The 13,853-nt window shown below is 30.1% G+C and overlaps 3 protein-coding genes across 3 annotated transcripts; all 3 read right to left on the bottom strand.

Moving 5' to 3' along the window:
• Window positions 1–129: 129 nt before the first annotated feature.
• LOC145752684 (regulator of microtubule dynamics protein 2-like) lies at window positions 130–5,622 on the bottom strand. The gene is made up of 8 exons (XM_082569005.1): window positions 5,465–5,622; window positions 4,854–5,021; window positions 3,997–4,107; window positions 3,410–3,575; window positions 2,756–2,919; window positions 2,004–2,155; window positions 1,538–1,692; window positions 130–1,020 (listed from the first exon to the last, which is right to left on the bottom strand). Exons 1-8 carry the CDS (start codon window positions 5,566–5,568, stop codon window positions 892–894), a joined length of 1,149 nt encoding a protein of 382 aa, XP_082425131.1. The 5' UTR covers window positions 5,569–5,622; the 3' UTR covers window positions 130–891.
• Window positions 5,623–5,688: 66 nt separating this feature from the next.
• On the bottom strand, window positions 5,689–6,862 carry LOC145753928 (YEATS domain-containing protein 4-like). The gene has a single exon (XM_082570468.1). It carries the CDS (start codon window positions 6,694–6,696, stop codon window positions 6,010–6,012), a length of 687 nt encoding a protein of 228 aa, XP_082426594.1. The 5' UTR covers window positions 6,697–6,862; the 3' UTR covers window positions 5,689–6,009.
• Window positions 6,744–8,092, bottom strand: LOC145753927 (uncharacterized). Its single transcript, XM_082570467.1, has one exon. It carries the CDS (start codon window positions 7,981–7,983, stop codon window positions 6,940–6,942), a length of 1,044 nt encoding a protein of 347 aa, XP_082426593.1. The 5' UTR covers window positions 7,984–8,092; the 3' UTR covers window positions 6,744–6,939.
• Window positions 8,093–13,853: the final 5,761 nt, after the last annotated feature.

The raw sequence follows: 13,853 nt of genomic DNA, 5'->3' as shown, positions 1-13,853 counted from the left end.
TGTATATGTTTGTAGTTTTTTCTTTTAAAAAATTTACAAGACAACACAAGTTTATCAGTATCTTCACTTTTAATAAAACTGTAACTTAAGTATAGTTTTGTAGTACTTAAGTTTGTAGCAAAACTATAGTGCATAGATAGCAGGTGTATTATTTTAACACAAAAATCAACTTTGCCAAACAACAGCTTACAACATATGATAAAAAAAAGAACACAACACAAGAATAATATGAATCATGCAGAAATTATTTGCTTCATTAGTCTAATCCCATTTTGAATTTAACACTCTTCATGGCCTTTTTTGATTTGGACTTAGGTTGCACAAAAAATTTCAATAAATTTTCTTGCGTAAATTAAAGTTATTACTTGTACTGTAATTTACATGCCTAAATAAGTTTTAAAATAATTATTGGTAATACTTGTGTAATTAAACAAAAACAAAGTAAATAGCTATGAGTTAGTGACATTACAAAACACAAATGTAAGTTTAGTAAAATATTCTAAAAATAAGTAACTACACTTTTTTAAAAACACACAAAAAAGAAAAAATTCCACGCTTTAAATTAAACATTTGTACTATAACAATAAAATTTTTTTAACATTTTGCACAAACAGTAAAGTTTAAGAGGATATTTCGTTTTTATTTTTCTAGAATGTTTAAAAAACAAAATAATCTTACATTGAGGTCAACATTGTCACAACTATTTATTTGCAACATTTTAAATTAAATAATAAAATAAAACCTGAAATCGCAAACATTTAAAAATCACAAATCACAATAAAATCATAAAAATAAGTGGAAGATACTAAAATATACTAAAATATACTCAAAAGTATTAAGGCAAATTTGCTTCGTTTTACAATTTTTTTAAAATTTTTTTTAAATGTAATGTTAAAATTTGTTTAATAGTTGTTCAACACTTTCATGGGCGTCTCTGTCATCTTTATTATTACATGGTAGGAGTAATGCTGATTCCAACCAGGTCTTAGCGTTTGTATAATCACTTTGTTCATAATAACACTAAAAATAATGACATATTTTTAAAACAATTATAAATCTTTGAAGTTAACGCAACCTTTACTGCTTTTGTGTTATATTTATCTGCGTTTGTAACCTAAATATAATACCACAACAACAATAAGTGGAAAACATATTGTCAAAAAAGGTATGCATAGGATACACACAAAAAGAAAACATAAACTCAAGAACAAAGAAATGAAAATGGTCAAGACAAATATAAAAAATAAAAAAAGAAATGATAAAGGGAATACAGTGAAACAAGATAACAAAGACAGAAACAAAATTAAAAAAGAAAGAAGGCAAATTAATGTGAATTTCTTAAAGAAACGAGGTAAATGCATAGAGGAAATTGATTTGCAAAAATGCTGAAAAATAAAAAAAATTGTAACATGTTTTATTCCAAATTTCAAAATGTTATTGAATGTAAAAGTAATTAATTTGCAAAAATACTACAAAAAATTTAGGAAACATGTTTTTTTTTAAATTATAAAATATTATTTTATTTAAAAATTATTACCTTGGCAATATAGTACTGATTTGACTTGTAAAATCCTGGGTCAATTTCTTCAGCTTTTTTAAACGCATTTAAAGCATCTTGTATTGTAGCAGTAGGTGGAGTTGCAAATAAAGTTGCAGCCAATTTTCTTTCGATCCAGGTAAGCATGTAAACTCCTTAAATGTGTAATAATTTCAATAAGGCTTAAGTTTACATTTTCATATTGTTTTATTAGGATTTATTATTTGCAAATTTTTTTAAATCTAACTTTATAGGCCTATTGAAAAGTAATTTTTATAGCATAAATGTGGTAAAAACAATTTTTAACACAAATCTGTACAACTTTTTACTGATAACTGTTAAAAATAAACCTTTTAAGCCACAATAACCATTAGTTAATATTTGATAATGATTTAGTGTAAAAATTTTATAATTATTGTTGTTTAATCAACTAAGAAATAATTGATAATTCTCTTAAAACACATACCCCAACACCATCTTCCTTTCATGAAATGCAACGTAGCATCAGACTCATCAAGTTCTAATGCCCTATCGATATGTTCTTTTAACTCATACCCATACTCTATCTTTTCTTTCGTTCCAACAAAGTCTGTACTAGCACCAAGACTTATGGCAAACCTAACAAAAAATAAGTTTTTAAACAAAACTTAAAAATTAAAAAAAATTTTAATATTCTTCTTCATCCTCGATGTGTCAAGGTTGACTTCACAACCTAAACATGGAGTAACAACCGTTATCCCGATCTAGTCACGAGTTGTCTTTGGGAGTTGGGAATATTATACATCAAATTGCCCGATAATTATGCTGCTGATTAAGTGCTGGCTTGACAGGAGTCCATATGGTTTATAGGTCCTACTCAAGGGCGCTACATCATAAGATCAGTGGGGTTGAAACCACAAACACATACGGTGTAGCAAGTTTTCTGCCCACTAGACCACGCTGTCGGTTAAATAATACTATTACAAATATTTTGTCCAAAAAGTTGATAGACCAAATTTTACATGCTGGCATTAAGTGAACAATTTTTTCATTTTATCAAACCACAACAGGTAGTTATAAGATCCCAAATATTTTTTAATAGGCCTATGTTACAAAAAGTTAAATCATGATTGGTTTTTTGTAGTATTAAATGATAAAAAATGCAATAAAATTAGAATAAACATCTGATTCAGGGTTTAATAATTATACAAGTCAGGAAAGTTAAAGATCTTTAATTACCACTTATGGACATCCGGTGAATCTTCTTTGAGCTCGAGTGCATGTCTAGCATATTCTACTGATGACATTGCATGAAGACATTTTTCGTCATAAGCCTCACGAACATCATAAGCCCCAACATGAGACCGACATAATCTCCATAAAAACTCCCAAGAATTTTCAAACTGATAAAAATAATTTTAATTACATAATTATTCTGTACAAAAATGTATATATTAAATAGCTTAATATTATTTTCTCTTTATTCTAAATGGGGATAGGCTGACTGCAAAGCATGACCTTAACATAGAATAACATATATAACCCTGATACATTTCGAGTTGCCTTGACAGTTTTCGATATTATCGAGCATATGCTATTGTCAGACAATAAATCTACAGATTGGTTTTGGTTTTTTTTGGTTGTGGCCTTGGCAAAAGTTGAAGTCATTTTTGTTGCATTACTTAAGTGCGACTATTTAATAACTAAATTTATAACATTTTATGGTAAAAAAGATAACTCCAAACAACAGTCAAACTTCAAAAAAGCAGTTCTTTTCACTACAAGCTTTTGTCTTCGGCAAATTTATATAAATTGTTTTGGCAACTATATATATTATTGAAAATGTTTTAACATTATGTATATTTATAAATAGAAAAATTTATTATGACGAACCTTTAATTCATTATCTTGTAATATTCTCATCGCCTCTTCTTTGTCCTCATCTGACCCTTTGTCGAGTTCGTCAACCTTAGAACAGATTGACTCTAAGGTGGTAGTTAAACTGGGTTCACTTGAGGTCAACTTTTCTAACTCGTCACCAATGTGATCAGGAGGTAAGCTACATGGTGAAATTTAAAACAATGATATTCATACACCAGTATATAAACAAACAAATTTAAAAAAGTACATAAGTTTTATATAATAATTATGAAGGTTGTTATTTTCAGGTTACTGCTTAATACAAATTTGTAAAAAGAATTGTTCTTAAATATTATTAACCAAGAAGGACCACTACTAAGCTTTTTTAAAATCAGACATGAAAAAACAAAAACTTATTATAAAATTATGTATATGACCATTAAAACAAGCTTAGCCATATGGATTAATCTAGTATACATTTATACAATTGCATAGAGGATTAATTTGTATTAACTATAGTCTACAAAATTTAATAAAAAATACAACAATTAACAAAGTCCACTCTACATTATCGAACAATTTTGTGAATAAACTTGCAAAACAAACTTAATAAAACTTACTCAAACTCATCATCTGAGGGATCAAAATCGTCATCACTCCAGGCTGTAGCATAACTTCCAGTTGTACCAGCAGATCTGGTTCTTGTTCTTGAAGTTCGGCCACTAGATTTTCTATATAAAAAATTTTACTAAAGAGACAATCGATTTAAAGCTTACTTCTTTGGTAAGTTTTGTATAATTATACAATTTTCTATTAGAATCTAATAATAGGAACATTAAATACTACATTTAAACAACTATGGTACTTTTGTTTATAATTTATTGACAGCATGGTATAGTAGTTAGAAAACATAGCTTTACAACATAAGAACTTGGGTTTCATTCCCACTGCTTTAAAGTTAAAGCACCTTTTTAAGTAAAACACTATAAACAGCTCCAACTCCTGCCAAGCGCAAAACCAAATAGCAGATAGCAGATATATTTTCTGGCAATATGTTTAAGGAAATTCAATACTGTCAAAGCCAACTCGAAAATGAGTCGGGATAACAAATATTACCCTACATTTAGACTGTGAAGTTGGCTTTTCCATAAAAAGGTTAGTTATATATTAAACTGGCAGTGTAATGTTGTGATCAGAACACTTCCCATACCACATAAGGTCCAGGGTTCGATTTCCAGTGATCTCATGCTGTAGCACCCCTAAGTAAGGCATTATAAACGGTATCCTGCTAAATAATACCTTATCGGCAGTTTAATTATCGGGCAATTATCATCTATAATATTTTTAACTGCCAAAGGCAACTCGAGACTGGTTCGAGGCAACTGATGTTACTATATGTTTAGGTCGCGCATTTGACCTTATTACATCAAGGATAAAGATATACAAAAAAAATATATATATAAAAATAACTACTTACCCTTTAATAGCACCTTTGATGGATTCTAATTCTCTTCTTAAATCAGTGACAGCTGAAGCTAAAGATCCTTTCAAAACACCAATTTCTTGTTTCAGGTCTCCTATTTGTTTGGTTAAACTACCATCATTTTGTGGTGGTGCTGCTGGTTGTTTACGTAGTGACCAATAGCTAAATAGTAATTTGAATTTATAAATAAAATGTTTTATTTTAAAAAACTTTAAAAAAAGGATGTTTTATCATTCAAATTTTATTTTTTAATAACACTACACTTTAGGTTAAGGTTTGAGCAATAAAATACTTAATTAAAGTAATGAATAAACAAAGAATTCATTAAAAATGCGTACTACCGCTATTACCAATAAAACTACTTATGGTATTAACACTATTACCACCATAACTGCTATTACCAGTACTTCAGTTATAAACTTAAATATACCCATGCATGCCCTAACCATAAAAATAATTTAAGTATTACCTTGCTTGACTAAACTCTTAGTAATAATAGTAAAAGCTTTAACAGCACTAATATGCTCTTTAAATAGGCCTACATACACTAGCTGACCCTTGGCACAATTTAATTTACCAATCAAAAAAAATTTAAGTAGACTTACTAAATAACAGCATACGAAGCCAGTCCACCCCCAACTACTAAAGTCAAACCAATCCCAATGTGCTTTAGTGTGCTTCGATCTGAAAAACTTTCTACAGATGACATGATGACAAACTTGATAACAGCTACATAATTTTTTAAAATACTACAACATACCTTATATCTAGAAAAATATTCAAAAAAAGTTAACACAAATATGATTGGTATTTCATTGCTAGGGTAGTAACTAACTGTTAAAACAAATGGATACTGTTTATAAGAAATAAAAGGTGTTACATTTTTTCTTTAACAAATATTAAAGGTGTGAAAATCAAATAGGCATGCCTTTTTCTTAAATTTTAAACTTTTATCACAATGTTCAATGATAAGCAATTTTATAAAACTGATAACATTTCTAGTCTACAGTTGACAATACTAAATATACAAAAAACAACAGCCTGGGAATACCCAAAAACTGTTAAAAATAATCATTGTATTAAGATTTCAATTATTTTTAAATTGAAAATTATTATAAACAATAGTAATTTATTTTATATATTATTTTTTTTAATGGTGAAGTTCTCCCTGGTCATTTTCAAGTTTTTTAATTTCCTCACGAAAACTTTTAATATTTTCCCGACTCGTTTTCAATCTCTCCTTTAGCTCTTTTATTTCAGTTTGCACTTTGTGTTTTGTTGTATTTATTTGCTTTAAAGTAGTTTTTTCCATTTCCTCAAAGTCGGTTTCATGTTTATGGGCACCGAGTGTAAGCTGCCGATTGCTTGTCAGCAAAGAATGCATCATTATTGACGGATCTTGGAAAATCATCTCGTCATAAAATTCAGAGATCACGGCTTTTTTGCCAATAATAATATTGTTTTCAGCGGAGTGAAAAAGTTTTAAAGGATGATAAATTGTGAGCGGCCGATCAGTAATGTCATAAAAGAAAACTTTAATCACAACTTCGAATTCACCCCACCCAGTTTCAGTTACTTCATATGGAGGCTTCGTAACAACGCGAATTGGATTTGCATAACTTTCATGTAGTTTAAACTGTATTTTCTTAACGTACACAGACATATCTTCATTATGATAAGGTTTTAGATAAACCGTCCATGAGTGTGTATGGCCGTCATCTTCTCGTTTTTTGCCAAAGTTCCTCGCTGAATTCCCATAAACAATAGGCTTAACAATACAAACCCCTTTAATCCTTCCACCAGATTCGGTACCAAAATCAGAAGAATTATGATTCATTTTTTGTTTTTATTTTTTTAAATGAACAATATTTCAAGTAGAAAAACCTACAAAACAACAACAAAAAATTATGCACAAAAATAATTCTATGTTATGTTATTTAATACAATAATATACATATAGTAGTGGTAGTTTATTGCCATTTGTGCAGTAGAAAACACAATAGCTTCGAATATTTATGTTGGTTATAAATGCACTAAATAAAACTAATACAAAACCTTAAAAGCAGTACATATTTTTTATCTAATCATTATTTTTTACTTCACCGTCCACCAATTTCTGTTTTAAAATATGTTTTGCAGTAATTTTGTGGGCATTCAGATGACTGGCTCTAGTGAATGATTTTTTACAGATATTACATTCATAAGGACGAACGCCAGAATGGTTTATCAAGTGTTTTCGACACGTGTTTCTAGTTTTGAATTCTTGTCCACAAATTTCACACTGGAATTTGCGTGAATTGGAATGACTTAACATATGTTCATTAAGACTAGATTTCTTTTTAAAATTTTTACTACACACTTCACAAGTGTGATTATTTGTATTTAAAGGTTTTTTGGAATTGTTCTCAAAATTTGACTCAATATTTTCCTTCGTGGTACCGGTACGATTTCTCCGATTTTTGACATGAACAAGTTTATGAGATTTAAGATGATAAGCTCGAGTGAACGACTTTCCACAGACATCACATTGAAATGGTCTCAAACCACTGTGCAAAACCACATGCTTTTTTAAATTACCTTTCGCATTAAAACCTACTCCACAAACTTCACACTTAAATTGTTTTTTATTCAAATGAATTTGCATGTGAACTTTAAGGTTACAGTTATTAGGAAATATCTTGCCGCAAACTTGGCAAGTAAATTCAGATTGATTTAGGACACCACGGATTGAACTAACATCGGAAACATTGTTTCTGGAATCAGTACTTTTTTCTAACTCAAACAGGTCTGAGTTAAATTGTTGATCATCAGCTTCCAAATTATCAATTGCAACAACCAAAGAGTAATTAGCAGGTTCTTCCTTTTCCCAAGAGTCTTCCAAAATTTTGTTATTTTTATCTTGCTCAGAAATAATGAAAGTATCGAGATCTTTTTTTGGCATCTGTAATTTGTTACCTATGGCCTTATTGATGGTATCTGATACAATGTATTCGAGCTTTAAAGTTTGAACATCAAATTGTTCCTTTATTTCCCTCCGAATATTTTTCAATTCTTCCAAAATGAGTAAAGAAAACTGGTCAGAAGTAGGAACTTCATTATATTCTCTAATTCCAATGTCATTCATTTTTTAAACTTTATATAAAGTTAACAAAATTATTATGGCAGTATGGTATGTCAGTGTGCAAACACTGTATCTACTTTAACATAAATCGACAATTCAGACAAGAAAAAAATATTTTAAAACTAACACCAATATAATAACTGCTTCTAACCCTTTTGTCCCCTTAGAGCCTTTCTTAACACATTCCTTTCAATTTTTGTTTTCGTTTTTGTTTATTTTTATTGTGGAAAGCCAAGCCTGGCTTGTGACTTTCAGAACTTTATCGCCTTATGTTGCGCCACCAGCACTTGCAAACGAGCTGCAACCCAGTCATCATAGTCAATTAGTCACTAGTCTGCTAGTCAGTCAGCAGTCAGTCAGTCTCAAGTTGACTTTGGAGACTTTGGAATAATAAAAAATTTAATTGACTAATAATTAAGCTGCTAATTGTTTAGCAGAAGTTTGCACAAATAATAGCACCTTACTTAAGAGCGCAACGTCATAAAAGTACTAGATTGCTAGAGATTAAACTTAAAAACTCTGCTCTAGCAACAGTAGTGTAGTCAATAGGTGTTCTAACTATAGCTTTAACCAAAAAATGTGACCGAAATGTAACATTTAGAGAGCACCATAAAAAAATGACGGAAAACCCAAGATCGCGAAAATGCAAAAAAATAAACCGAATGAAAAGGCAATTTTTAGCTGCAAGGTTATATATTTAAGACAATATTAAAGTACGGGATACGGGATAGTGCGGGACCGTATGTAAACGTTAATCAAAATTCGCGGAATGCGGGACAAAACGGCATTTTTGTACTTTACTGCAGTATAAACGCAGTATTTACCTCAGGGTCTAAGGGATGATGCAGGATTGACTTTAAAGGCCCAGGAATGATGCTTAATCGACTATAAAGTGCAAGAAAAGATTAGGAAAGGGTATAAAAATCCCGCCCTTTTCCGCATGCAGCGTCTTTTTGTTTGTTAACGTTTACATACGGCTTCAGTATTTCCCGGACCCCGCAACTTTTCGCATCCTGTATTTTAGTACTACCCTATATTTAATTTTTAAAGAATTATATTTTGGTGTATAGTTTTGCTTAAAAAAAGTAAAAAACTGTAAAACGAAATATAATTAATATTCAATTTTACTACTACCTGCCTGCTATTTTTTTACTTTTTTAGCATATGATCGACAACTCTTCAACAAAAAAAAAATAAAAAAAACAATATTTTATTTTAAAGAAAAAATACATGGTAAAATAAAACGTCTCTTTTTATGATAAGATATGGTTAAGAATTTTGCTTTAAACTGTTTTAGTCCAACACGCATTTCAAAACCTTAACCTTATTAAGAAATTTTAACATAGGAATTTTTTTGTGGTTAAGAACATTGTCCTACAAAATCTATCGTGGTGACAGATTAATGTTGCTTACAGCGGTTGCGTTACTTTCTCTTGGCATATTGCGAAATTTAATTTGTTCTACAGAAGCCCTTTTCTTTTTTTTATGCATTGGTGTCGTAACACATTCCGTTAGGTTAACAAGCAAGTTCCTCATCTTTGAACTTCTCCACTGTCTAGCAAATCTTGCTCGATCGGTTCGGTTAACTAGACAATAAATAACAAAAATTCCTAAACCCTGAAATCCACTTAGAAATATGTGAATGGTAACGAGTTCGATGACTTTAACTCGTACACTTTGTAAAAGCCAAAACAACCAGGGTAAAGAGGACAATGGAAGTAAAATAACCAAAGCCTTTAATACAGCTTTAAGGTGAAGTTTCTTGTGAGTGCAAGTCAGTTTACCGCAACAACAAGGCACTCTGCTATTTTCTTCTTTGCTTATTTTGTAAACTACCACAAGTAATCGAACAAGAACAATTACGTTTAAAAACAAAATAAAAGCAGTCGGCCCGACAGCTGCGTAAATTGCACTAGAGTTAGAGTTTGAACTTAACCAACAGCTAGCAAACTTTGGATATTCACCACCAGTTACATTTTCGTAGAGGCCTGGCATCTTGTCTTGCAGTGCAATGTAACCCAATGAAAGTTGAAGGTAGTCGTTTTGGTATATAGCAAGGGTTATTGCAACAATAACAATGGGAATTCCCCACGATAAAGAAACTTGGGCAATAGTTAATTTTCTATAGTTCAGCCGCAAACCTATATTTCCGTGAGTTTTTATAACCAGTGCCAACCCTTCATTAAAAAGACACGCTGCAGAAGCTAGGAGAAACAAATGCAAAAGAGAGGCAATCACAAAACAACTGGCAATGTCGTCCAAGAAGCTTAAAATAAAAAATCCTGTTACATGTAATCCGAGCAGAGCCACACACAAGTTAATTTGTGTTGCTTTGCGATTTGACCTTATCGCTTCATTATATGCGGTTGTTGCCGAGTCATCCAACGTCTCTTCCCAACTGACAACAATAACAAATATTATTGTTATTAGAAGTAACAGGACTGTTGATACTTCAAGTACTTGAGAGATAATATAGGTCCATTGCGGAATGGTAGCGCTCCGAACAGATAGAAGAGTAGCAAAGGATGTTGTGTGATTACATTGGCAAGTGACATTCTGGGAATTTGAACTGGGTATTAAAACACAGCCTTCCAAACTCCATTGCTGAATCCCTGTGTCCCACCACACGCACACACGCTCAATACTCAGAAGAGCGGTTTGCGGTGGTCTCCCACGATTTAAAACTTCTGACAGATCTCTACTTATATCACTTGAAAAATCAACTGGAATTGATCTTATACGAGTGTTATTGGGATCTGACATATTATGGTAGGATACCGAGATGATGCTGGCGTTGGTGGGAGGCAGGAATGTACAGGTGTCGGTTGTTTGACAAAGCATTGTAAGAGGTCGAAAAAATTGACCAATATTGTTCCATTTTGCAACAACAGCCGTAACCTAATAAATTAATTTCCAGTGTAATAGATTTATAACTCACTTTACAATACATAAATTATAATGTGTGCATTATACTTACGTTTTGTGTTAAGTTTGTTGGCGAATGTAGAGTTACCTCACTATCATCCCCGGTAAAAGTAACTATTGAAGTTGTATCTTCGCTGTCTAAATCTAAGACTTTTATTTCAAAATCAGAACTGATTAAAATGGTGCCATTTGTTAGGTTAGCTAACTGAGGTGACAGTTCTTCCTCAAACGTTTCCAACAACGTATCGACTTCAAAAATTGAAGAAATGGTTTGATCTATAATTATGACAAAACAAAATATAAACTTTGTAGGTATACCAACTATTATAATTACATAATTTAAGGTATTGCTCTTAATAATAAATAAATTTTGATTTTTAAAAACTTTTCTTACTTTGAACTAAAACAGCTGATACAAGCACCTGAATGTTATCCATGAACATATTAATTCGGTTTTGTGTTCTATTTTTATTTATTTCACCAATAACACGAGACAATTCTGGACTTATAGTTATTGGGATATTTTGCTCAGAGGTATCTAAAAATATAATTTAATTTAATAAAGATTAATTGCACTCTATATCTAGCTTAAGGTAAGGTACTAACAATTTTGAAAGCAGGTGATGCAGGTTAGATTTTCACAAGATATCATTTGATTTCTATTAAGACAAGATTGAATAAGACTTTCTAGTGGCATTCCCACTCTACTTCCTGAATTTTCTAATACTAAAATTTGTAACAACAAAACAAAAGAGCTTTAGATATATATATATATATATATTTTACAAACTGTAACATACACATCAGGCCTGGACTACGGGTAATTTAATTTTTGTTTTAAAAGTATAATGATTTCAAAATCAAATTTTTAACTTACTTTGCCCACATATAATACTGAGTGAGGTCCCACATAAAATAGAGTTTGTGGAGCCAAGCTCTCTTGAAAATAAAATCATATTTTCTTGAATACAAATTTTGTTTGCATCCAGATCGCTAGCTATAGGATTTGGATCACAGTAAATTGTAAAGTTAGCTGGAGTATCTGAAACAATATTCAACCTATAATTAAAATTAAGTTTAGTTACAGTGCTATCAACGAATTTTAGTAGTAAACGTCATACCTGATAATAGTTCCTTAAAGTTAAAAGCAGGTCTAAATATTCCTACAGAAAAATCAAACCAAATAAAATAAATTAATATACAATACAACATTTTCTTTTTATCTGCCACACAAGAAATATAAAATAGTTATAATGTATTCTTTGATATATAGAAGAAAATAATCGATACCTTGTAAAGTTATAACTATATCTGCATAATTAAAGTTTCAGGTCTTAATTTTAATAATATAGTAGGCTATATAGTAAATAGGAAGTCATTTACACAATTAATCACTTAACGTATATTCTGTCATGGTTGTAATTCATATCACGTATTAAGACATCGTAGTTTAGGGAATAATTAATTTATAAAAGAAAAAAACAAATTATTGTAACACGCATTTTTTTAACTGTAAAGTTTTTACATAAAAAACGCGCTTAGTTAAAAAGCTAATTATGATATTTTAAATGCGCGCAAAAAGAAAAAGTTGATTAAGTTTGAACATTATAAATAATAAGGTGAAAAAATACTAAGAAATTTTTAAGATACACTTTTTTGCAACATTTATATTTTGTTACAAAGCAATAATATTTTTTTTAATTTTTAACGAATGTTATTAAAAAAAACGCATAATATTTAGCCTATTGTACAATTTAAAAAAAAAACATTAAACAAAAACTTGGTTTACAAACAACAATTTTATTTACACAAATATTTCAGAACTTTCAAAACTTGACATTTCCGTATTCTGTAACGAACAAAAACAGTAAAATAAAAGATACGCATAATAAGCAAAAATGTTAAATAAGTAACAAAAGTATTTACCTGTTTGTATGCATAAACATCTTCCAAATTATCTTCAACAAAACTTCTTTTTCTAAAAAATAAATAAAATAGTAGTATTTATGTATATATATACCTTTTTTAATTAATGTTTATCGAATTTACCTAAAACGCGAGACTTTCTTTCAGATTCTTTGGCACCTAAAAGAAATCATGTATTTATTTATTTTATAGTAATACAGACCATTAAATATCCTTAAATACAGACCATTAAATATCCTGAATCTTAAATGATAATGCCTAGTTTTAATCACTATATGTCAGACTGCGGGCTTCATATATAATAATTTAGCAATTTGTATACATCAGAAACTCACCGTTTTTACGTTGTTTTTGGAAGATGCAAAACATAGCTAATACGACACCAACCAGCAACAAGATTAAAAATTTAATAACACTTAACAAAATAATTGCAATTGTCTGATAGTTCGACGAAGTTTCGTCGGCAACGTTAATTGTTAAATCAATTGCAAGAGGCTCTTCAGGAAATTTGGAGGACAAAACATTTAACTTGTATAGCCCTGTGTCGCCATAGGACACCTTAATATAAAAACAAATAATGTATTTGTTTCTAGTTAAACAAAAAACTAATAAAAAAAATGTTTGTAACGCTATTTAAATATTGTGCGTGTGTTTACTAAATCTTTTTTGAAGTAAAAGGTCTGCGATTGAAGATTTGAATCCGACGAGTTGACATTAACAGCTTGATTGAGTCTGTAAAACAAATATTTTAATTGTTTTGACCAGAATTAAGGATTTAAATGGATGCAATTTATAAAAAAAAATATTACTGTCTTGAGTAAGAACCACATTGTCAGCAAACAGTTTGGAATAAAATGTGACGTCACAAATGCTTGGTTTGATTCACCACCCAAGTGCACATTACACCAACATTTAGCGTATAAGGAGGATCTTAAAATCAACATTTATTTATAAGTTAAGCGAGTGATAAAATCTGCTATTTACCAAAAATATTCACTTTATGTTAATATTATTCTTCCTAG

Source organism: Corella eumyota, chromosome 5, assembly GCF_963082875.1.
Source record: "Corella eumyota chromosome 5, kaCorEumy4.1, whole genome shotgun sequence".
Taxonomy (NCBI): Eukaryota; Metazoa; Chordata; class Ascidiacea; order Phlebobranchia; family Corellidae; genus Corella; species Corella eumyota.
The sequence above is the reverse complement of the archived record's forward strand: the minus strand, read 5'-3'. Positions and strand labels throughout refer to the sequence as shown.